The sequence below is a fragment of the Heliconius melpomene genome, chromosome 2 (genome assembly GCF_056956725.1).
Source record: "Heliconius melpomene rosina isolate 202511_hmr_F chromosome 2, ASM5695672v1, whole genome shotgun sequence".
Lineage (NCBI taxonomy): Eukaryota > Metazoa > Arthropoda > Insecta > Lepidoptera > Nymphalidae > Heliconius > Heliconius melpomene.
In genome coordinates this window covers 3,121,370-3,146,552 of record NC_140390.1, presented here as the reverse complement: position 1 = coordinate 3,146,552, position 25,183 = coordinate 3,121,370, and the positions used below count along the sequence as shown (strand labels likewise).

The 25,183-nt window shown below is 31.0% G+C and overlaps 4 protein-coding genes and 1 pseudogene across 6 annotated transcripts; 4 read left to right on the top strand and 1 right to left on the bottom strand.

Moving 5' to 3' along the window:
* The first annotated feature begins 673 nt into the window (after positions 1-673).
* Positions 674-9,048, top strand: Cdk1 (Cyclin-dependent kinase 1). Of its 2 annotated transcripts, none has more exons than XM_085206429.1 (7): positions 674-1,083; positions 1,296-1,440; positions 1,955-2,089; positions 2,675-2,784; positions 3,547-3,660; positions 3,972-4,074; positions 5,126-9,048. In XM_085206429.1, exons 1-7 carry the CDS (start codon positions 935-937, stop codon positions 5,330-5,332), a joined length of 963 nt encoding a protein of 320 aa, XP_085062555.1. In that variant the 5' UTR covers positions 674-934; the 3' UTR covers positions 5,333-9,048. The 2 variants fall into 2 exon arrangements, with proteins under 2 accessions (XP_085062555.1, XP_085062547.1); XM_085206421.1 differs by having other exon boundaries at positions 3,972-4,080.
* LOC146540366 (uncharacterized) lies at positions 7,067-17,620 on the bottom strand. 2 transcript variants are annotated; one of them, XM_085206387.1, is made up of 14 exons: positions 17,248-17,620; positions 16,145-16,303; positions 15,615-15,773; positions 15,128-15,373; positions 14,469-14,744; positions 12,755-12,944; positions 12,291-12,468; positions 11,644-11,837; positions 10,802-11,142; positions 10,503-10,709; positions 9,814-9,885; positions 9,477-9,539; positions 9,256-9,348; positions 7,067-8,957 (listed from the first exon to the last, which is right to left on the bottom strand). In XM_085206387.1, exons 1-14 carry the CDS (start codon positions 17,380-17,382, stop codon positions 8,826-8,828), a joined length of 2,445 nt encoding a protein of 814 aa, XP_085062513.1. In that variant the 5' UTR covers positions 17,383-17,620; the 3' UTR covers positions 7,067-8,825. The 2 variants fall into 2 exon arrangements, with proteins under 2 accessions (XP_085062513.1, XP_085062523.1); XM_085206397.1 differs by having other exon boundaries at positions 10,503-10,706.
* LOC146540367 (dnaJ homolog subfamily B member 13 pseudogene) lies at positions 13,087-14,103 on the top strand (annotated as a pseudogene).
* A 708-nt stretch (positions 17,621-18,328) lies between the features above and the next one.
* Positions 18,329-20,832, top strand: LOC146540365 (solute carrier family 35 member G1). The gene is made up of 2 exons (XM_085201451.1): positions 18,329-18,522; positions 18,603-20,832. Exon 2 carries the CDS (start codon positions 18,613-18,615, stop codon positions 19,648-19,650), a length of 1,038 nt encoding a protein of 345 aa, XP_085057577.1. The 5' UTR covers positions 18,329-18,522; positions 18,603-18,612; the 3' UTR covers positions 19,651-20,832.
* Positions 20,833-21,625: 793 nt separating this feature from the next.
* Positions 21,626-23,688, top strand: MED21 (mediator complex subunit 21). Its single transcript, XM_085206374.1, has 3 exons — positions 21,626-21,851; positions 21,954-22,232; positions 22,351-23,688. The coding sequence occupies exons 1-3, from the start codon at positions 21,810-21,812 to the stop codon at positions 22,474-22,476; spliced, it is 447 nt and encodes a 148-aa protein (XP_085062500.1). The 5' UTR covers positions 21,626-21,809; the 3' UTR covers positions 22,477-23,688.
* Positions 23,689-25,183: the final 1,495 nt, after the last annotated feature.

Sequence of the window (25,183 nt, the reverse complement as noted above, 5' to 3'; positions counted from 1 at the left end):
ACAAAATATATTCCAGTATTTGAAAGTTATGTTTATTAAAGTAGTTAAATAAAGGAAAAAAATATTACTATAACCAAAAAACATTACAAATATATTTCTTATATTATGTTAAGTTATATATTTTTCTATCTTTTTTTAGCTTGACGCTGTATCATATACAGAGTAGGTAGAAAGAAACGGAATATACGTCAGACTTAAATGCTGTAAAAGCTAAACTTAATTTTTATTATGGAATGAATAACTTTTGCTTGTATGTTTCTAATATTTTATCACATTATTCCTTATTGTGACGATATTGCGGATCTTTATTTAAGCTAATAGAACTAACTAAGAATTACACTGAAATGTTATATTCCTGAGGAATGTGAAGCTTTCATACAAAACAAAAAAAGTTATTTCGACCAGTATTTATATAGATCTTAGCATTTAAATAAGGAAATAAACATACACTTCCACTTTATTTATTATATAGAGTATAAATAAAGTATTTTTATTATAGATATTTTTTTTAGTGCGTGCTTAATGTAAAATCAGTAATTATACTTTATTTTAAATTGTTTTTATATTTAAGGTAATTATAGATATTAATAGATGTTAATCTATCCACAATATTTTACGGTATATTGTTTCTTTTTTTTTTAAATATCAATTAAAATTAATATGGCAATCTTAACAAAATGTCGTTTGAGTTTGACAAGATTTAAAAAATTTCGTTTGAAAGTCGTTAATCGTTATACATTGTGAAACGTTGCATTTTAATAAAAAAAGAACTAGCCTGTAAATTATTTTCATTTCGTCTAGTAAAAATAATCTGTTATATTCATAAATGCACTAAGAATTTTAAAGCAACAACGTAAGCAACACCGTTGACGCCGACGCGCTCTGTCTTCCTACATCGTGTTTGTAAAAATCTTTCAAAATTCCTTTATACAAGATGGATGATTTCCTAAAGATAGAGAAAATAGGCGAAGGTACATATGGAGTGGTTTATAAAGGCAAGAATAAATTAACTGGACAGTTTGTGGCTATGAAAAAAATAAGGTTGGACGCTGAAGATGAGGGCATCCCATCTACTGCTATACGGTATGTGCATTGGTTTGTTTTTATTTTCATACTAAAAAAGTTCAATTTAATTGTTACGGACAAAATAATGCCATGTTTCTATAATCTTTTTAGAATTATAAAAGACCAGTTAACAATTCTTCCTGTTTCAAACAAATTGAATACCTCCATAACCAATAAATTGTTTATTTATGAAATACTAAGATAATTATACAATCCACACATATTTACAGGGAAATATCACTTCTAAAGGAATTAAATCATCCCAATATAGTAAAACTGGAAGATGTTTTGATGGAGGAATCCCGCCTTTATCTAATATTTGAATTTTTGTCCATGGATTTGAAGAAATATATGGATTCTCTTGGATCTGGCAAAGTGAGTTTTGACTATTGTTATTTATTTTCAACATTATATTGTACAATATGCACTTTACTTATCTATCTACTTATATTATTTTTCATTTACCTTTCATTTCCTTATCCCTGGATGAATATCTACATATGTTACTATTTACTTTATAAATAATATTATATTATATTTATGTTAATATTGTATTTATATTTATATTTATGTTAATATTGTAATAATCAATTTACTTGGGGCTTTAATTCAATAATTTTAGTATAGTTACTTACACTATCACATTTATAATTGGTAATTGAAAATAAACAATAATATGCAATCACTTTTAATATTTTTGTATAATTAAGTTGTTTTTTTTATTTTTTAATACTACATGTGTTGTAATATCTCAGTAATAGTCCTATAATATAAAAAAATATATATTATTATTAATCTGAGTGAAGATTGCCTATATTATTAAATTATAATATTTTACTATGATACTACTACATTAACTAAATAAGCGAATATTAATTATTACTTTCAGTTTATGGATCCGAGCATGGTTAAAAGTTACTTGTACCAAATCAATAATGCAATTTTATACTGTCACCAGCGCCGCATCTTGCACAGAGATCTTAAACCACAAAATCTCCTTATTGATAAAACTGGTATTATTAAGGTTGGTATTTTTGGTAGATTTTTTTATATTCACCATTTTTCTAGGTTCAGGGGAATGAATTATTTTATTATAAAATTTTCTTCTCATTAGGTTCTTTATGTCTAACTTTAAAGTGTTATTCCACACTTAGGAAAGAATAATAAGTAGCCTCTCTTGTGCCAAAATGATATATCTGAGCATTTATCTTTGGGGAGTGAAAATTTGTATCTCCCCCACATAGATGCTAAAAACATAGTAGAATAAAATACTGAAGTTTCTTTTTAATAATACTAGACATTTATATTTTTTACTTTATTTAAAAACTCTTGAATCAATGAAGTGATTGAATCAAGATCAAGATATCTAAGGAGCATCAGTGGATGACTCTTCATAGACCAAATGAAATTGAAATTAAGTATTTCATATTTTCATTGCCTCGGGCTTCAGGACAAAATGCTGTGTTGACCCCCATTACTCAATACACAATATGTCTTAAATTAGTAAGAAAATGAGGAGGGAGTGTTTATCACTACATTCTGGGCTCTGCATAGCCTGCGATATGCAGGATAAAATGTGAAGTTGAAAAAAAAAACATTTTGTTGTCAGGTTGCAGACTTTGGTCTCGGTCGGACATTTGGTGTGCCGGTGAGAATCTACACTCATGAGGTTGTTACACTTTGGTACAGAGCTCCTGAAGTCCTACTGGGTTGTCAGCGGTAAGAAACAAAATGCTTCTTTATTTTGTTTTTAAATTAGATTTTCATTGAGATTTAATTACAATATCTGTTTGCCCTTTGGCAAAGGTTGCTTGTATTCTTACTTTGCCCCCAGGATGTTAATAGATAATTGTTTTACTGTACTTTTATGGTTCTGACTGTTGTTGTAACATATACCATTTTTATGTTATACTACATATTACACACGAGTTCGTCGTGGCGCAGTGGCTCAAGTGTGTGGCTGTAACGCAACGGTTGTGGGTTTGATCCACAGGAAATGAAATGTTTATTTACATGATATATTCATTTTCTTCGCTCTGGTATCGAGGCAGAGAGCGGCGTTGAATTCCGCCCCTCAACACGCAATGACTCAATAATTCTGCGGAAAGTGGGTATCAGAGTGTCTTAATACTAGGTTCTGCGTAGCCTGCTGTGTGCGGGATACAGTGTGAAATTGTTTTTTTTACATATACTAATGTTTTCTTTTTCGATGCATATAAAAATGTGAAATTTTATCCTGTGTATTGCAGGGTAAGCAGAGGGAAGTTAGTGTTAAATTACTCCATTTCCTATACTCCGCCTTATTTGCAAGACATTGCGTGTTGAGTTGCTAAACATAACGCCACAATTTTATAGTTCTGTTGCCATAGAATGTTAATTTAAATAATTAATTGCCCCAATGAGGCATTGCACCCACAACCATCTAATTTATAATCTTTTGCTCTCCTACTTCATAAATTTATTCTCATATATAAATTAAAGGTACGCTTGTCCACTTGACATTTGGTCTATTGGGTGTATCTTCTCTGAGATGTCGTCAAAGAAACCATTGTTCCAAGGAGATTCTGAAATAGATCAACTTTTCCGTATATTCAGGTATTTTAATTTAATTTTTTTTTTTATTACAAGCAGTATTGCATATATCAGGTTAAGTCACTTAAACAGTGTTATGACACTATGTTGCTTTTTTTTCCCAATATTCGAATTGTTACAGGTTCCATTTTGTGCATGAATAAATATAACTACTATTGGTTGTGTCAGAATAAATAAATAAGTTTAACACTTGGAGGATTGAATTATTATCATTTCCTTAGTCTGGCAGCACAGCGTTGAGTTCCGCCACTTAACCACTTACTTCTTGATTATGAAGCCAATGAAATGAATACATTAATTATTTCTTATTTCAGAATACTACAGACGCCCACAGAGGAAATTTGGCCGGGTGTATCGTCTCTACCAGATTACAAACCAACTTTCCCGAATTGGACCAATTTTAATCTTCACAATCATGTATGTGTACGTATTTGTTATCGCTTATAAATAATTAATAGAGTTGTCACTAAAAGTAGAGGCAGAAAAAAAACTTTCAAAAATAATATTTATTATTATTAATTGATAAAAAAAAGTTCTAACATTAAATAATTATAACAACTCTTTTCCACCAGACATTGCATCCTCATAATTTTTGCTCTTGTCGTATGTGTCGTTTGAGTCAATATTGAATCAAATAAATAAATAAATCAACTTTACGCAGTATCCCGCACACAGCAGGGGGGTAGAGCGAACCTCGTGTTAAGTTATTGCGTGTTGAGTGGCGGAATTCAACGCCGCACTATGCCTCGCCACCAGAGTGAAGAAATGAAAATATAAATTTAAATAAATATTTCTTTCCTCAAGTGGGGATCGAACCAACAACCAGTCGATTTTGCAGTACACTTTGTGCCCCTGGCCACAACTGGTCTCTGTTTTTGATGATATACTGGAAGGATTCAACTTTGAATTGCTCCAGTATATCATCAAGAACAGTAAATAGCCATTCTTTTTTCTTTTTACTGATTGGTTTATATCTATAGATAAAGCCAACTTTATCTTTCTCTCTTAATAAATTGAACACAAAAATTAAATATTTAAAATTAAAATGTTCTAAAATTCAATTCATCAAAAAATTCTGTAAATTATTGCATTGAGAAAAGTCAATAAAGTCCTGCTAAGTTTTTGGGGCTAGTACTTTTCGGGTCTGAGGCATTAACTTTTGTGAAGTGGTGGTGTTTTTTTAGCTTCATGCTGTATCCCACACATAGCAGTTCCCTTAGTCTCCACCAAGGGAACTTGGGACACGCTGATCTGCTTTCATTAAAACCCATTCCTTTCCTCAACGCCGCCATCATGAGTAATTCATGATTGCGGGGTTGAGTTTGACGTTCAAAAAAGCAACATGTCAACAATGTCTCGAAAATTCTGTGGAAATAGGAGAATAGAGTGTACACTAGGTTCTAGTTAGGATACAGCTTAAAACAAAAAAAATATGTTGAAAATATTAATGTAGAAATGGGAATTCCAGGTGCAAAACCTAAATGAAGCCGGCATGGACCTTCTGCAACAAATGCTTATCTATGACCCTGTGCTTCGGATCAGTGCGAAGCAAATCCGGAGACACAGATACTTCAGAGATGTGAAACTACCCCCAGGACTCACCACCCTCCCACCATATGTCAAGTATAACCCTGTCGTGTCCACAGATACAGAGAGTGGCAGGCAGAGAGTCTAAATGTAGAGTTGATCTTAGATCTAGACATAGATTAAACGCTAGTTTGTAGACGTGGCGCTGTTGGTTTATAGTGATGATGATTTTTTTATTTTTATCAGTCAGTATGTTTTTTTTAATTTAAAATAAAAGAATGCGACTTGCTAAAATTCTCAGTGGCTTTTTTATATAGAATATAGTTTTAAAATAATTATCCTCAACTATAAAAGTTACATTTTGTAAATGTTTTCTTTTGCTTGAACGACTTACCAATAAAAAAATCAGCCAATACTTGGATGATTTTTTTTTATTTAAAAAAGTGGACAAGATTGCATTTTGATATTGTTATATAGATGAAACATTTCTTAACATTCTAAGGATTTTAGTTCAATTTTAAAAGATTAAAAGAAGATGAAGAGGTATTTATAAGTTTCTGAACCCTAAGATCTATCTTGAGATGCAGTTTCCATTTATTGTTTATAATATATGAATGAAAAGGACTTATTTTGACGAAATTTTTATTTGGACGAAATTGATCTCAGATTTGAGAACGGTTAATAAATACGGGCCTAATCTCTAAACAGACATAGGGATTTTTTTTCAGTTTCATATATAACTTAAATATATCTCTTCATTTAATGGCATTGTTTCTTTCAGTATATTACTTTATATGAACCAATAAATGAAATATAACTTAGTATACTATTAGAATTTCGTTATTTTTAATTAACAATTAATTTTGTTTATTTATTATAGATAAGTATGTATTCATTTGACGGCAGTAGTTTTATCACTTATGTTATTCTTAATTATAATTTCATTTGTATAATTAGTGTAAATTAGATTTATTCTTTTATTTTGGTTGTTTTATTTTCCCATGCATTTTGTAAAATCTACATCTAGCCATCTACAGCTAGCTTCAGGACGGCCACGAGTTGTTAATTGTACTGTACTTCATCGAAATTTATCATCCCATTTATCATTATCACAGAGAATTTGGTCGTGGCGCAGTAGCACAAGCGCGCGACTGTAAGCGCGTCAAGTTGTAGGTTCGATTCCCACTCCAGGAAAAGATATAAAATATATATTAAAATATTTATATAATATACAAGATGGAAGACGCAGCGCTCCTTTTATTGAAACTGCATATAGGGCTGCATATATATGAAACCCAGAATTAAAGAAATAAATCCAGGTACCTCAACAGTTTGGACGTAGGATTTAGGATTTTTTCATTTCACGATTTTTATCCATACCTGTATTTGGTGTGACGCACACATACGTGTGCGACGTTGCCGCTTTGACAGGTAAGTGTGTGCGTGCCTATGTTATACTGTACAAATGGCGTTTTATTTTAAAACGATTATTTTATTATTTATTTTGATTGAAAAAATAACTTTTTCATTTTTGAGAATTATGTTTTTTCTGAATTATATTAGGCTTTTATAGAGTAGTTAAAACTGTGTTTTCACTTAAAGTGGTGCTGACAATTCCATACCTCCTGTATATTAAATATATCATTTCCAGGAGTGGGATTTAATTTCCTAGCTCTGTTCCCACTTAAGGAAATGAAATATTTTCATACATTCTGGTAACGAGGCATGGCTTCGTTCGTTGGTTCCGTTATTGAGACTTGCATAATTATATGTATTATTACTATAAGATAAAATAATAATCTTGTCAGCCCGATAAGTATTAATTCCTAATTTTTGTATTTCAGTTGCAATAGACAATAGAAAAAAATGTCAAAAAAAGAGATTTTATACAAAATTGTTTATTGCTTTTGAACTATATAACAAAAATAACAACAAATAAATAAGTTTATTTCGATAGAATAAATCTAGAACTTGCAGTACAGTACGGTCAACAAGTTGTGGCCGCAGATTTGAGTTTGGGATTTTTCCTATTTTTGAATATTTTCTGCCCCAGTGAATAATGTGCATAAGTTCAGAAAATTTAACTTAAGTTGCGGCCACAACTCGTTGACCGTACTGTAGCTACGAATTTATAAAATAATCTCTTGATATTTTTTGTATAAAATATATAAAAATCGTGTTATTACTACTTATATTACATAGTTATATACAAAAATGTGCAAATTTTATACTAAAATCTAATGTACTTTAAACAACAAAATAGTAAACTTACAGATCATAGTTACATTTAAATGTGTGAATGACTACTTATACCTTGAAGCACACTATTATTAAAAGTTATATTTTATAGCTTCACGCTCTTTATACGGGGTCATAGTAGGGTACACAGAGGGAATATGGGAAATAAACATTGATTAAATTAGCAAAAAATATTAAACTTTTTATTACATTTTAAATATACAATGTATGCATGCAATCTTGTACTTTCTATGCACCTATGACAAAAAAAAATCACTATTTTCCTTTCTTGTACTTATTTATTATTTTAGTATACTATTTATACATTATATGATAAAATATAATATTATAATAAAAACAATCTATCTTTTACACTAAAATGCTTGGATTAAGCAATATAAGATAAACATATACATGGATGAGTGATCATTTTGTAGCAATATATATTTTACTACAGTATTTTGGTATATTTAATAAATAAATATATATAAGTTACACTGAGGCCAGTCGTGGCGCAGCGGCACAAAGTGCGACTATAAACGCAACAGGTTGTGGGTTCGATTCCCACTCGAGGATATGAAATGAAAGAGTTATATTTTAAATGTTTTGTTTTTATACATTTCTTTGTTTATTAAAAAAATCTATTTTGAAATTAGGCTTTGACATTTTCAATTTAAATTTTGATTAATTATTTCAATTCAGTAAAATTCTACATTGTATAGGTTAAATTTATTTCATAAGATTATTTCAGTCATTGGTTATTCATAAGTTGTGATGTGTTTTTTTTTATAACATAATAAAAAATATTTAAAATATAAGATAAAATTACATAGAATACAAAAAAATATATTTAAAAAATAAAAGGAAACTAAGGATGCAGCCAATTAAAAAACAATTATTTTAAAGCAAGTTTATCACAGAAGATATTTTATAATGATGTAACCAATTTTTGAGCCAATTCAATTAAAATAAACACAATCGAGCGAGCTGTTTCTGAGATTAGCGTGCACTAACAGACAAACAGACAAATAATTTCCAAAACATTGTTTTGGGTTCTATTATATTATTAAATGACATCCAATAATAGCTTTCCTCTTATATATGTACAGACAGCGATCATTATTATACGTAAGGAACAGTCAACAAGTCACTGGGGAACAAAATCATGAAAAGTAAGAAAAATGATTAAATCAAATCTGCGCAACCATCTATAGCTACATTCAGAGCGGCCGCGACTTGTTAACCGTACTATATAGATAATATTTACGATATATTTGAAAGGGAATATCGTCCTTTTGGTAATAAAGAGAGTAGAGCCACAAATTTAGTACATATTTTCACATTTATCTTGTGGCTCGGCTCTGTTTAGTGTGTGTGTGTGTGTGTGTTGTCTTTGTTTATCACTAGTGATGTATAGTGTACAGCGCTGGATGCTGGTTGGGCTGCAGTATGATGCGGTGAACTCCCCCCAGCTCCTGCGCCAGCCCCTGCCCCAGTCCCTGACCCAGCCCCGAAACCACTGCGCCCGGCTGCAACTGTGTAAAATATGTGTTTTAATTTTAGAAAAAGAGTCAATCCGTAATGTATATAATCTTATAAACTAAAATATATTGGATATAAAATGTCTGTTTTATTTTAATATAAAAAAAAGAATAGCATTTCAATATATTACATAGATTTACTAATTTTAAATAATTTATGCCACCGTGGAACAGTCTAAACGTAAACACGAAGATAATGGGTTCGAAAATCTACTAGAGAAATAATTATGTTGAAATCATTTCGATTTGCCCTAATAAATTAAATAAAAATATAATTTAAATAGCTACTTACTTGTAATATATTAGGTAACATGGTCTGACAGGACGACGTGGCTACGTGTAATTGTTCCTGTTGCACTTGCTGCACCTGCTGCACGCCCACCGCCTAAAAACACAAAAAATATCGATAAAAGATGGATAAATAGATAGATAACGAAAATAATGAAAGTCCTCTACAATTACAACTAACTACAAGGAACCGCGACTCGTTAATGTTACTGTAATTTGACTTACATGTATTTGTATGGGTTGATGTTGAGGATGTATCTGTATAGTTTGTACTTGTAGTTGCGGTTGCTGAAAACAACAAAAACATTTACATTTATAAACTTTATTAATTAAATAATATTATAAATTGAGAAAAAAAATAATATGACAAAAACAGAGTAACAAGAAACAGATTGTATTATTTTATAATGGATATTTCATTACATTAAAACTGAACATAATTTTAAAGAATTAATTTCGTTAAATATATTTGGGTTGTCGTAAACAACTAAAAACTAACTAACTAAAAATAACGTGTATACACAAACACAAACGCGCGCATGCGTACAGGTGTAACACATACCGTGTTGATGTGTTGGTGAGTTTGTTGCAGCTGAAGTGACTGCACCGTCGATATCACCGGGTACTGTTGACCCTGGAAATATTACAAAATTAAATAATAATAATAATAATATTTTGTAATTTCTGTAGTATAACAGAAAATATTTTTAAAGTATAATATATCTTTTTTTTTTTATTATTTCAGCAATGCATAATTATTTCTGCGACGATTACACCACATTACTTCTAATAGTGCACTTTCTGATGGACACATCCGGAAGTGCACTTCCGTAACCGTAACTGACAATACTGGATTATCCGCAATAATTTTACATCTGTGACTGAAACCGAATCCTTACTTCAGTGGTATTAACCTAAACCCCTACTTATAGTGACCTGACCCAAATAGGTTAGTGCACTCACTAGAAGTAGTGTTGTATAATCGCCAAACAAAAAAAGTTTAGGCCGTCGTGGCGCAGGGCCAGAAGCGGGCAATTGTACGATTATTGGAACTGACTACTACTGGAATTGACTTGATATTTTTATTTTCTCGTTCTGGTAACGATTCAACATTTTTTTTTTTCAATTCCACCACTCAACACGCAATGTCTCAAGAAAAAGACAAAATGGGGAACAGAAGTGTGTTAATGGGAAATGGAGTGTCTTAACACTAGGTTCCGTCAGCCTACAAAAACAAAAAAAAATCTTCACCTGTACACCAGACACAGCTATGCCTTGCGGCGTATGTATGGGCACTGCAAGCTGCTGCACGCTGCCCACTTGTAGCACTTGCTGCTGCAGCTGCTGCACCTGTTGCACCTGCTGCACTTGTTGCAATTGCTGTTGTTGCTGTTGCTGCTGATGTTGTTGTTGCTGTTGTTGTTGTTGTTGCTGCTGTTGTTGCAGTTCTTGTTGCTGCTTCAATGTATTGAATGAAAAATAAATATTTTTATAACAAAATACATATATATTTTTTACCACTTTAAAATAAAACTGTTATGTAATCTTACCTTTAGAGCATACATCCTCTCAGAGCCATCTGGACCTAGCACACACATTTGCACATGACTGTACATATGTTTTTTTAAACTGTGCAAATACATATAACTTTTAACACATAAGCCGCATTTAAAACGTTTCTGTGTATTCTCTTGTGCATTTTGCACTATGTTTGATGTATCTTGGACGGTTTCTTCTAAAATATTCTCAGTTTTTTCTATAGATTTCTCTTCGGAGACTATTTCTTTTATTTGTTCAGTTTCAAATGTTTCATTGTCGGCTGTTTCGTTTTCCTTTTTGTCTAGATTATGTGTTTTTATATGTTTCTTGTATGAACTGCATTCTATGAAACCTGTAAATAGTTTTTTTTGATAATATATGGGCACTGAGGTGTTATAAAAAGACCGTCGTAACGCAGCAGTCGTCAGTTCGATTCCCATTCGGGGGAATTAATTTCGGGGTAAGTAAACAAAAAAGCGTGGCGTTGAGTTCCACCAAATAACATGCAACGTTTCGAAAAATAGGCAGTACGTGAGGAACGGATTGTCTTAACATTAAAAAATCTGCTGTATCCCGCACACAGAGTAGTCAAAGGGAACCTAGTGTTAGTACACTCCGTTCCCTATTTTCCGCCGAATCCTGGAGGCATTGTGTGGTGAGTCGCAGATCTCAACGCAGCGCTTTGCCTCGACACTAGCGCGAAGAAATGATAATATGTATTTAAATAAATATTTAATTTCTTCGAGAGTTGTACCAATGCTCCACTACTGGCCTCTGGTTCCGCTTAACACTAGGTTCCCTTTGTCTGTCTGTCTGTCTGTATATGATAAATATCTCATATCTCTATACTAACCTTTTCCGCAGACATTACACTGATACTTCCTTTCCCCAGTATGCATACGACGGTGAACCGCTAAGTATGAGGCAGAACTAAATCTCTGGGAACATAATGCACAACCGAATAACTTTTCACCAGTGTGCTTGGACGAGTGTACACGTAACTCTGTTCTAGATGTACAGCCTTTGAAACATACTGGGCAGACGAATCTGGAATATTTTATGCATATATATTAGATATTTACCTACTTAGCGTTCTGGTCTCTTTTTTCACTTTAATTAAATGATTTTAATTTATAAAGAACTCATTTATAAAGAACCTAGAAACAGATAATTAAGTTCAAGTATTTTTAAAATTGTTATAATAGAAGATAATTTAATGTAATGTTAAAACAATTAAGTACCTACACAAAACTTTTTTCTCACTATGAAACTTTGAATGGATAAAAAATCTACAATAATGGCAAAAGTTCATAATATTATAAAAAAATAAATTAACATTTTAAGAAAAATGCTTTAAAATATCTTCATTACATTTTACATAAATATATGCACGGCAAATATATGCTCCGTTACATAAATATATATAGAATTGCAATAATTAAAAAAATAAGACAAATAACTTTCAACAAAAATATATGAAAAAAATATATATATACTCACTTCTTATTACCAGTATGTGTAAGCGTATGATTATTTCTCGCTGAAGAAGTAGTAAATCTCGCTGGACATAATTTACAGGCGAAGGGTTTCTCCCCTGTGTGCGTTCTTTTGTGATATATTAGAGCGGACTGCTGGGCGAACTTTCGAGAACAAAATTGGCATTCGAAAGGTCTCTCACCTTGTGGATGAAATGGAGAATTAATTAGTTATGTTTTGAGTTTTATAAGGATATAATATAATTGTAATTTTCGTATCCAAATTGTTAAATTATAATTTTAGAATTTGTCCAAAAGAAATATGTTTTGACAAGACAAACATGATTGAATCAATAAATAAGTAAGTTCAGAATTAATTTTAAAAGCTGCCATAATAAATAAAAAGCAAAATAAAAATACACCATTTTTTGTATAGTATTATCTAATTTAGTTCTGAAAATTGTCTCACAATTAATAAATTATACTAACCTGTGTGTACTCTCATATGTGCATTTAGCTTAGATACTTCATAGAAGGCCTTATTACAGACGTTGCAGACATGGTTTCTTATTCCTCGATGTTTTTTCATATGCTGGCACAAAGTTGAATGTCGCCTAAATTGTTTATTACATTCGGAGCATTTTAATGGTTTTTCCCCCGTATGTAACCTAAAGTGCACCTAAAAGTTAATAAAAAAAATCCTTTAAAAAAGTTCCTATTATAATATATTTTGAAATTGTCAAATATTGACGTATGTATAACAAAAATAGTTCCCCATTTTTATAGTAATCTTTAGCAATTTACAGTAAAATAAATACAACATGGGCTTCGATTATTACAGCATATTGGGAGTGAAGCGATCCTGCGAACAGATTGAAATTAAAAAAGCATATCGGCGGCTAGCCTTAAAATATAATCCTGAAAGATATGACAATGATGAAAATATACGACGTATTTTTGCTCTAATTGGAGAAGCTTATGAAGTATTAGTTAACCATAAAACCAGAGCAATATTTGATCAATATGGAGAAGAAGGACTAAAACGAGGAGTTCCTGGACCAAAAGAATATATTCAACCTTACATTTATCATGGCGATCCTTTGAGAACATATCACGAATTCTTCGGAACCAATAATCCCTATGCTGATCTTTTGGACTATTATGAAAACCCACCACCTATGTTTGAATCTCCAATGGGCAAGGGTTATAAAGAAAAAGATCCCACATTAGTAAGACCACTAGCCCTTACTTTGGAAGAAGTATATAAAGGTTGTTTAAAGAAAATGAAAATACAGCGTCTAGTGTTCATTGACGAGTCCTGTTCCGAGTTAAAACTTCGTGAAAAAGTTCTGTCTATACCGATTAAGCCAGGAATTTACGCAAAAACAGAGATAAAATTTAAGGAAGAAGGTGATCAAGGCCCTACAAGGATACCAGCTGATGTAATATTCATAACTGAAGATAGACCCCATGAAAACTTCATAAGATCAGGGTTTAGCGACCTTCTGATGGTAAGGACGATATCTTTACAAGAAGCCTTGTGTGGTATCACGATTGTTTTCTCATCGCTAGATGCGAGAACTTTGAGGATAAAAATAACTGATGTTATAACGCCAACTTACGAAAAAATTGTTGAAGACGAAGGCCTACCAATACCAGCTTGCCCAAATAAAGCAAAAGGTAATTTAATAATACGATTCAATATAACATTCCCCATTTATTTATCGAAACGTAGTAAAAAAGCTTTTAATGACGCCTTTAAAACTAAGGAGGAGGAGGATGAGAAGTTCGAAAAGTTACCGTGTGGGACCATGTCGGTACCATCCATTTATAAATAAATGTATTTATATTTTACTGTTTTAATAAATGTGTTAATTATACTTTTTTTTAAGTACATTTTTATTTATATAAAGTTTCAGAAATGAAATATTGCCGTGCCGGGGCTGTGGCGCAGGGGCAAGCTCAGTAGGTTGTGGGTTTGATTCGAGGAAATTAAATATTTAATTATTATTTTTTTCGCTCTGGTATCGATGCAGTGTTGACCTCCGCTATTCAATATGCAATGGCTCCAGAATTCGGCGGAAAGTGGGAAGCGAACTGTCTCAACAGTAGACTCTCCTCCCTCTGTCTACCCCACTACATGCGGGATACAGCGTGAAGCTGAAAAAAAATTAAACAACTAAGTTAAAAAAAACCAAATTACCTTCAAATCAGTAGGATTATAGAAACTCTTAGAACAAATAGCACACATATACGGCCTTTCCCCTCTATGTCTCGCCATATGGGATCTAAGGGCGTAGCCGCTGAAAAATCTTTTATCACACACAGTACATTGATGGGTTTTCTGCTCGAAATGTGTTTGTCTATGGCGGTACAACAGGGTTTTTGTGGAAAAGGTACGTTGGCACACAGAACAAGTGGGCTGTTTAGGTGGACGCTCCTCGTGAGTACGCATGTGCATTTTTAGCATGCCTGGCCCCTGAAATTGAAGTTTTATAACTACATAGTCAATAAGTTAACGCACATGTGATGTCACATCCACACGTGATCTGACATCCACATAAATGAACACACATTGATATTTATTTCTTTTTCTTTCTTTCTTTCTTTTAATAACTTTAATTACTTATTGTCAGTTTTAATACCTTGTAATTATTTTATTTATAGTGCTAGTGTTTAATTAAAAGTAGTTAATAGAATTCGTATTCCACCTATTTCAATTTTATTAGTTATTGGTGGAAACGCCGTACGTTAGTGCGGCGTTGGATTCTAATAAAATTTGTGCAATAAAAGTATTATTTAACGTTTTCAAAATCCGATGACAATTACACATTTCTAAGAATAATATATTAAATGACTTACCTTAAAAGTTCTATCGCATATAGGACATTTAGGAGGTTTCTTACAATTTGCCTTTATCCAGTTAGTATGTGAACGCATATGCAGTTTTAACCATCTTGCATGTTTAAATTCCTTATGGCAAAGATTGCAGACATGGCGGCCGGGCGCCACTGACGAGGTCGCTTGGAAAACAACCATTTGTAAATAGTTTTCTTCATCGGAATTAAGACTTTCTTCTGTTTTTTGTTGTACGGGTAATGGATCCAGCTGGGACATTGATAAATATGGTTATTTTTGTAATATATTTCGTAATAGGAAGTAATTAATAAATAAATTATTTAATAAAAAAATACTTTTAGAAAATGTATAAATAAACTACGTAACGGGACTCGAACCCACGCTTCTTGAAAAGTCAAAGCGATTTGGCCACTAAGCTATACGGAAGATGGCAAATGGGATGGTGTGCAAATAAAGAATAATATTAAAATAATAGGTATTTAACAGTCACCTTGTCTATATCGAATTCTTCTTTCTGCAATATTTCTTGAGTAATGTTCGTCTGATCGTTGCTTTCTGCGAAGAATCCTTCTAAAATCTGAGTGCTACTCAAGTTTGGCACTTCTATAAATTGTATGTTCCTGTATACCGAGTTCAAATCCTTTTCTTTCTGTTATTATAAAAATTTTAAATTTTGTTGATATATATATGTATATAAAAACTTATAAATGTAGTATTGTTTTGTATTCTGGGTTTAACAAATCCTTTAGTTTTTTTTTCACGCTGTATCCCTCATACAGGCTAGAATAGGCCTTTGAGAAACGTCGCTCTTTGTCTTCCCAATAGAGGGAAAAATTAAAAATATTCATTTCGCCATATAAGAATCGAAGTGAAAACTCAATTTTTTTTTTAATTATTCATTAGCATTCTGCATTAGCGTGATAGGTACGGAATATGCTACTTGCTAAATAACTCCAGTTCTAGTTAATGTCGCACCTTTTAAAGTTTAAAGTTTATTAACAACTTAAAAAATATACATACCTCTAAATTTTGCTTTAACGTCTCTTCGGCCATTACCTTCGCTTGTTCCCTGAGCGTAATATCATTTCTTTCTACAAGTTCCTTGAAGGCATGACATCGTGATATTTGATGAACACATTGAAGACATAACTGGGCTGGTAAACCATCTCCTACTGCCACCTAATAAATTAAAAAAAAAACCGGTCAAGTGCAAGTCGGGCCGGTCCACCGAAGGTTCCGTATCAATTTCGGTACGACTTATAAAGGTTGATTAACTTAAGTTTGCGTATGCTCTTATTTTGTATAAAATTAACTACAAATATAGCTTTGTACTGATTTTTTTTCAATGGAATATTAATAAATTTTAATTTTTCGGATTTTTTAAAATTTGTTTCCAGTAGAAGTAAGTTTCTACTTCTTGCCAATTTTTATTAATTTATGTTTAGAAGCTTAGTTTTTTCTGTGTTCCAAGAGACCGTATGTCGTACCTATACCTACATAAATATTTAATATTAATTTCAGTTGGCGCGGAAGGGGAGGTTGGAGCCCTATCTCGAGATACAGACAGAGTATCCGTCAGACCATTTATTTTGGTGTCATCTACTTTACTAGTAGAGTAGACCATGGTTAGGCATCAAGACATTTCATTCTCTAAGTTTCTAGTTATTTAAACTTGATAGATATTTTGATTGTCAATAAATATGATGGTATTAGTGTTGTAATGTTTTTCTTCTAATATTTCACTTCTGAAATATATTATCAAATTTCATTTAAATTGAAATAATAATGAAATATTGCTACAGAAAATAAATTAAAAGCTCTCAGTCCATTAGCCAGAAAGTTCACAATGACAACTTTAAAACTTTCTAAATATATTTGTAACTAAAATATTTTTCGAATATCTCCTTCTCGCATTGTTCGAAACGGCGGAAATTAGAAAGGGACAGACAGATATTTCTCAACAAATTCCTAGGATACGTAAGTATCGAAGACTTGAATGACGATGACTTCTAAACAAAGATGACTCGCGCTCGCTCTGGTCGTTTCTCGCTTATGACGAAGCTATCAAGAGAGAAAGAGACAACAGCTTTTTCAAAAATAATTTTATCATTTTGTCATCTCACCTGCACTTTTGATATCCCCATTAGCATAGTAGCAGTGAGCTGTTCGAATAAAGGTCGCATGTCCTTTTTTATCTGCAAGCAAGCGCGACATATCTTATCGAAATTATATTTCTGCGATTTAATCACGGCAGCCATTTTGAAGGGCACCGATCGAGCTGTTTTTGTCCTTGTTGTTCAGCTTTCACTAATTTGTTCGTATATTATTGTAAACACTAAAAAAACACTTTCACTATATATTTAAAATATTTTCACATTGTAACTTGGATGCGTATAAACAAAGATTGGTGAGATTTTAATTTTTTTGATAAATAAAACGGACGTACGCAAGAAAGACAGACATAGCTTTATAGGTATGAAGTCACTCCTGCCAGCGAGCGTATTGGAGGGGGAAAGTCATTTTCGAATTGAGGTAACTCTATAAGATAGAGTGAGATAGATATAATTGCGCAACATCGCTATGGTGATTATTTTATATGACTATTTCACGTTCATATATAGTTTTTTAAGTATACTGTATTGTTAATTTATAATAATAAAAAAAATATATTATTACAAAACAATTTTCTTTAAATTTTCAATTAATAATTTAAAACATATGTTCATAGCTACGTATATTCACATGTATGAAAGAGACAAATATCTGTGACATATGAATAAAAATATATACTATTCTAATAAAATTTTAATATTTAGCTTTAAATAATGTTTTTATTAATGTTACATTTTTCAAAACTAGAATATAAAATAATATTTAAAGAGAAAAGTATTATCAAAACTTACCATAAAATAAGTACATGTATTCATTTATTTCACTTTTATATATTATCTCTTTCTATTAGTACACGATTATTATTGAAAAGAAAGAGATAACATAATATTTGGGACTCGAACATTTCATAATAAATTTTTTTAATGTTTTTTATTTAAATGTGGTAAAATAGTTAAAACTGTTATCCTAATAAATGCTTAAACATTTTTATCGAATTATATTGTAAATTAGCAATGGAAATATATAAGTAAAACATTATTTTTATTCTGTGTATTTCTTGACAGATTCAAAAGCTCTAGTAGAGCTTTTGCATTGAATCTGTCAAGAAACTGTCACAAGAACAAAAGATTTGGTTCGTCAAACAAAATAAGCCATGGATACAGATTTCGATTTTGATATGTAACGAAAAATATTCCAATGGACTGGAATATTGAAATAACAATAATGAGATTATCTGTGTAAATTGTGATAAATATATTTACAAACTATTTTGATAGTGTATTAATGTATGTATAATTCCATAACAATATTATTATATTAGATAATGAATTAAATTCTCATATTTTTACGTTGGGTGTGGTTTTAGCTAATAAACTATGCCTGAGCATTTGGAATTACAACATCTTGTGGATCTCTCAGTTGGTAGCGGCGACGAATCTATACCAAATTTGCTGGAGAACAAAAGACCACTTATCAAGAGATGTCCTTACCTTGGATTAATACTAGCGACATTATCGTCGTTATTTTTCTCGTTATGTTCAGTTATCGTCAAAAGTTTAGTAAATATTGACCCAATGCAACTCGCAATGTTCAGGTTCATAGGAGTACTACTACCGACAATACCTATTGTGATATACACAGAGCAGCCGATATTCCCGCAAGGTAAACGTGTTTTACTAATTTTGCGTTCTTTTGTTGGAACAGTCGGCTTAATGTTAAGTTTCTATGCCTTCAGAAATATGCCTCTTGCCGATGCATCTGTTATTGTTTTCTCTGTACCAGTGTTTGTTGCACTTTTTGCAAGAGTCTTTTTGAAAGAACCATGTGGTATTTGGAATACAATATCCATTATTCTTACTTTAATTGGTGTTATATTAATCACACATCCTCCTTTTATATTTGGTGATACACCATCTGAGACTAATCAGAATTATAATAGTTTGAGAGGTGCAATAGCCGCCTTTGTGTCTACAATCTTTGGGGCAAATGCCTATGTTTTGCTAAGAGTGCTAAAGGGATTACATTTTTCAGTAATCATGACCAATTTTGGAGCCATTGCAATTGTGCAAACACTTTTCTACTCTTTTGTATTTGGGGTGTTGTGTATGCCAAATTGTGGTACAGAAAGATTTTTAGTTGTGTGCCTCGCCTTATTTAGTTATTTAGGTCAGATTTTACTTACAATGTCTTTACAGATGGAGCAGGCTGGACCTGTCGCCATTGCTAGATCAGCAGATATTGTTTTTGCTTTCCTATGGCAAGTTATGTTCTTTGATGAGATGCCTAGTAAATTTTCAATATGTGGTGCAATATTGGTTATGAGCTCTGTACTTCTTGTAGGTTTACGTAAATGGGCATTAGCGTTGCCCCCAGATTCACAGTTGAGGAATAAATTGGGAATGTTGGCACAATAATTCAAATAAATTTTGTCTTTGTTGTTATTTTTAAATTATGTTATGCTTATTAAAGCCAAATAACTTCACCAAATCTAGAACTTTATTTATCAATAAGTCTCTTGCTACAATGGCACAGTGGCTAGTCTTTACACACAACAGGTGCCAGTTCAATTTCCAGTTAGAGGAATTAATTATTTTAATTTTCTCACTATATGTGGCATTTAGTTTTGCCACTAAACATGCAAAAAAATAACTTATTGATTATTTATGTTAAGATTTTCCTTTTGAAATACTATAAGGAAACTTACTGTTTGTTTACTTAATATTTATTACACTTTTTCTGTATAAAATAGTATTTATAAATTATGCATTTATATACTACATAGCCATTTAAATATATAATGTCATATTTGTAAGACTGTTATATATTATGTCCAGAAACAATTGTGTTGTGCATTTGCCTCTCTCTTGAGTTGTGTTCCCTATTGAATTCTTAATAATTTTGTTAACATTTTTATAATTCTATTATAATATACAATGTTAAGTGTTGGTACTTATATATCTTAACTCAGTATTTATTGTCTCAAAAAATGGGTAGAAAATGGAAAATGGAGTGTATTAGCACTAGGTTCCCCCTGCCTACTTTGCTATATACAGGATATAGCATGTAGATAAAATAAACTCAGTATTTATCCTATTGAAATAACTCTAGTCAACAAAGTATTAATATATAGTAAGAATTAATTATAAGCTTATTAAAAGAAAATGTATTTTGTTGTTTTCAGTATTTAGTCTATATGATTTTGTAAAAAATCTACTAAAGATTATATTTGTTTTGTTTTTTAAATTACATAGCATGGAGGTTATATAGGTAGGCCTTAGAATTACAATAATAATGAATAATTTTATACACTTTCAAGTGAAAACTTTATCTTAAAAATTAATCCATTGTAAAAATGATTCACATTCTAATGGTGCAATTGTTGTGTTGTTTTATTGCCTACTATACCTGTGATAATATTAATTTATATTTAAATTTATTAAAATTTCATATCATTTGAATTTAATGATATTTATAATTTTTAAGTTTACACTGTATCCAATAAATAAACTATTTTAATCCAAATTATATTTTTGCTTTAGCAATATATAACTTACACCTAGCTCGCAGCCTGCTGAAAATAAAATATAATACTTGAATTGTCTTTTATTATCTCATTTTATTTTATATAAAATCAAAAATCAGTAAATAACGACGTAAATTGCGGTAGTGGGTTCAATACTCATATCATTTTTCAATAATAAATTAAATACTCAAAAAAACATTTTGTCCTGTTTTTTTACTTAAAATGTTCAAAAATCCCGCTTGTCACAGAGAAAATCTGGCATCACTGGTTCCACCAAGTCTTTATTTTGCAAGACTTGTGAAATGATTTTATATGAGTAACGGTTTTTTTTATTATAATGCCTTTTTTTATAAAAGCTTTTTTATTTATAAAAGCTTTTTTATTTATAAAAAACAAGACACTAAAAGTATAATTAAACTTTTAGTGTCGTGTTTCTTCTCAATTACTTATTTTCTATTTATTTCTGTTATCTCTCGTATATTATTTGAAAGTATTCTCAAACATAAAATTACATTACTGTTCAATTACGCTACGGTAGTCATTGTTAATATTAACACGTAATAATTATTAGTTTTATAATATTTATTTACTTTAAAAAAATATATTACACAAGATTTTGTGAAAAATTACAAGGAATACGCAGGGTGAATAGACAAAAAACCAAGAAAGTTTTTTTTATAATAATATCCAATGATTTGCGTAATTATTAATTAATTTTATATTTCATGAAAGGCAAACGATATGAGTGTAGAGTCGTAATGTTTCCGTGTAATATTTGTGTAGAATTGAATTGAATTCTTGAAATATGGCGTTTCGAGCAATATTTGTGTATTGTCTGTCGCAAAAATGACATCTATCATATTTTGCTCTTTAGCTGTCACATGGTTAAGACTTAAGATTTGACAGTTCAGTTTTATATATTTAAGGTTTACGTATTTAATGTATTCGGAGTGATTTTCTTGTTATTTTATATGTTTATGTTGTCTTCTTCTTACTTGAAATAAGGAATTTGAACTATATCATACATAAAATCAACGCCATAAATAAACCATGGCCGACAGGTTGACACAATTGCAAGATACAATAAATCAAGTAAGTATATGTACAACTTTCATATGCTTGATATAAACAATGTTTATGAAAATATCTACATCGCTGTTTTTTCGTTTTGACGTAACATATAATTTTTTTTAGCAAGCTGAGCATTTCTGTAACAGTATTGGTATACTGCAACAATTTTCAACACCAAGTAAATTTCATGGCTTCGACCGCAGTGGTTCACAAACTCCTCAGCAACAACAGAATCAAGAAGACTATGCTATGCTTTTCGCAACTTTGATATCCCGGTGTGCCAAAGACATAGATACATTAATAGAGTCATTGCCAAGTGAAGAGAGTTCTACCGAACTTCAAGTGCAGAGTTTACGCCGATTAGAAGCAGAAAATAAAGAGGCTGCTGAACAATTAGAAGAAGTGAGTTAAAATGGTTCTAAATATCTTTTATATATAAATATATTATACTCACTTCATTTTATTTTATATATATATATATAACTTTTATGATTATTTATTATAGCTTATGTTGTTTTAGGTTGTCCGTCAAGGTGAAAGTCTGTTGGAGAAGGTGCAAGGAGCTTTAAGTGACATAGCACAAAGCCAGCTTGATATGCAAAACCCATTATTAATTCTCAACAAAGACATTAAACCACAATTATAGGAATTAAGGAGGCCTGGTGCCTATAATAGATAACAAAATTTAAATTTCATATGCTATAAGTAACTTAAATAAACACAAAACCAACAGGTGAAGCGTGGCGTTGAGTTCTGTTCTCAGCATGCAATGCCTCCATAATACAGTGGAAAGTGGGGAATGGAGTGTCTTAACACTAGGTTCTCTAACTACCCTGCTGTGATTGGGATACAGTGTGAAATTGATTATAACTTATATAAGTATTGCAAATATGTTACATTCATTATTTGTAAATCAAAATTGTATGGGAGTTTAGTGATTTATATTGTATGCCCAAAATGGGCATAAAATTGCCTAAAATAAATCTGATACAGTATTTTTATTAAATGCATGGATGTAACAGCATTTTACCTGATGGTGAGCTACTGATCTTTGTGTTTTTTACTATTGTACAGAGATAAATATAAAAAAATAGGGTTATGTTTCAAATTGTATTCACAGAATTTAGTAAAAAAAGTTGACACAAAATGTAAAAAAAAGGCACTCATGGTGATGGATGACTGTATATAAATTTTCAAATATAAGTACTTGTAAAAATGAAAATAATGTTGTGTTTGATTATTTTGTTATTATAAGTATAATTACACCCATACTGTGGTATCAATCCTTATTCAGCTGATATTTTTATGTTTCTCGCTTTTCTTATACAGTAAAAAATATTAATTCCATTTAGCGGTATCGGGCATTTTTGGACCACCATCACAAAAGATACTGATTAATGATCTGCAGTAAAGGTGTTAAGTGAAACTTGGAAATAAAATATTCTAAATGCTTATTTTACTTAATGAAAAAATCTAAATTACAATATATCACATAATTATTATAATGTTAGAGGTAAGATATATAATTGCAAATTATTTTGTATGGTAAAACATATTTAAGAATTATATATTATGATTGTGGGATAGAAGAGGCGTAAATACTTCCTACAATATATGTAACATTTTAATGTTATTATAAAAACACAAAGGTGTAAAAGAACTTAAAGTAAGAGAAAATTACCACTCAAATTTACCTTTGGAATTTAGTTTCTCCACTCTTATTGCAAAATTCTTTATTTACTAAACAAAAAATATCTTTTAAGTTAGAAATAATAATCTAATTTTAAGTAATGATCTAATAATGTTATTATATGTGTTAACTTCATGTAAAAAGAACCAATTAAAAGATTTCGTAAAACATGCTTTATTTATTTAAACTGACTTGGAAAGATATGGTATGTAAGCTATAGAACCAATAGTATTCTGCATTATATATAACCAGCTTCATCATGTATTCCGCATACAGCAGGGTAGGCAGAGAAAACTTAGTGTATAGACACTGCATTCTCCATTTTCTACCGAATTTTCGAGGTATTACGTGTTGAGTGGCGAAACCCAACGCTTTGCCTCGATACCAGACCAAAAGAAATGAAAATATTAATAAATAATAATTTATTAATAAATAATAATTTATATTTATTAAATTTATTTCTCCTAGTCTTAAACGAATTCACAACTGTCGAGTTTAAACACGCTTGTGCCACAATGATCCCCACGCTGTATCCCGCATGTTGCAAGGAACCTGAAAACCTAGTGATATGACAACGCGTTCCCCATTATTATTTTTTTATTTTAAGCTATATTTGTTTCCAATAGAGTTCAAATGCAGTGTAATTTGAGATACTTTATACGAACATAAGAATAAAGAGTAATATTGATTTATAACAACGATTATTCAATGTACCTATATAAAAGTACCCTTTTAAAACAATTTTTCAACTATAATTGTTTTTTTATTTTGTTTCAAAACATCACTGTTAAATTTTTGGCAAAACTTCTTTAATTGTCTAATAGTGTTCATTTTAAGTGGTGAAAATAAAAACACCCTGTATACAGTAAAAAGATTTGAATTAAATGTTTATATCCAAATTATACCAGTAAATTCAAGACGGCTGACACTTTAGACACTTACTGTAATGTATAACAGAAATTTGAAACTAAAGGACGAAACCTTTTATTCTTGACCTGGCACTACTTGTTGAATAACATAACAGATATCTAATGTTACTTTAATATATCTTGAAATGCGATAGACGATCGTTAAATTACATATTTGTTTATTAATCAGCGATCTCTATTAGAATTCTAATAAATAACTATAAATATAAATAAAATTAAATCAAATCACGCGGTATCACGCACACAGCAGGGTAGGCAGAGGGAACCTAGTGTTAATCATTTTGAAGGCATTGCGTGATGGGTGGCAGACTCAACGCCGTGCTTCGCCTCGACATCAGAGCGAAGAAATGGAAATATAAACGTAAATAAATATTTCACTTCCTCGAGTGGGGATCGAACCTACAACCGTCGCGTTACAGTCACACCCTTGTGCTGCTACGCCACGACGACAATAATTAATATTTTTGAGCAAATTTTAAATTATTACTTTATAGCGTTATATATTTTTAAATTGCAATCCTATCTGCTCGTCTCTTATTCCGGGTCAGCTGGCAAACCGGCCGCTTTGACATTAAAGATATCCTATTGTATAAAAGACTTTAAGACCAAACGTCGTAAGGTCGTAAGAGATCGCAGGTTCACATATCTCAATAGAAATGTGACACTTGTTTGTGCGATACAATATGGTAGGTACTTTTTTTTTTTTATTTTAAAACGAATAATATATACAATAT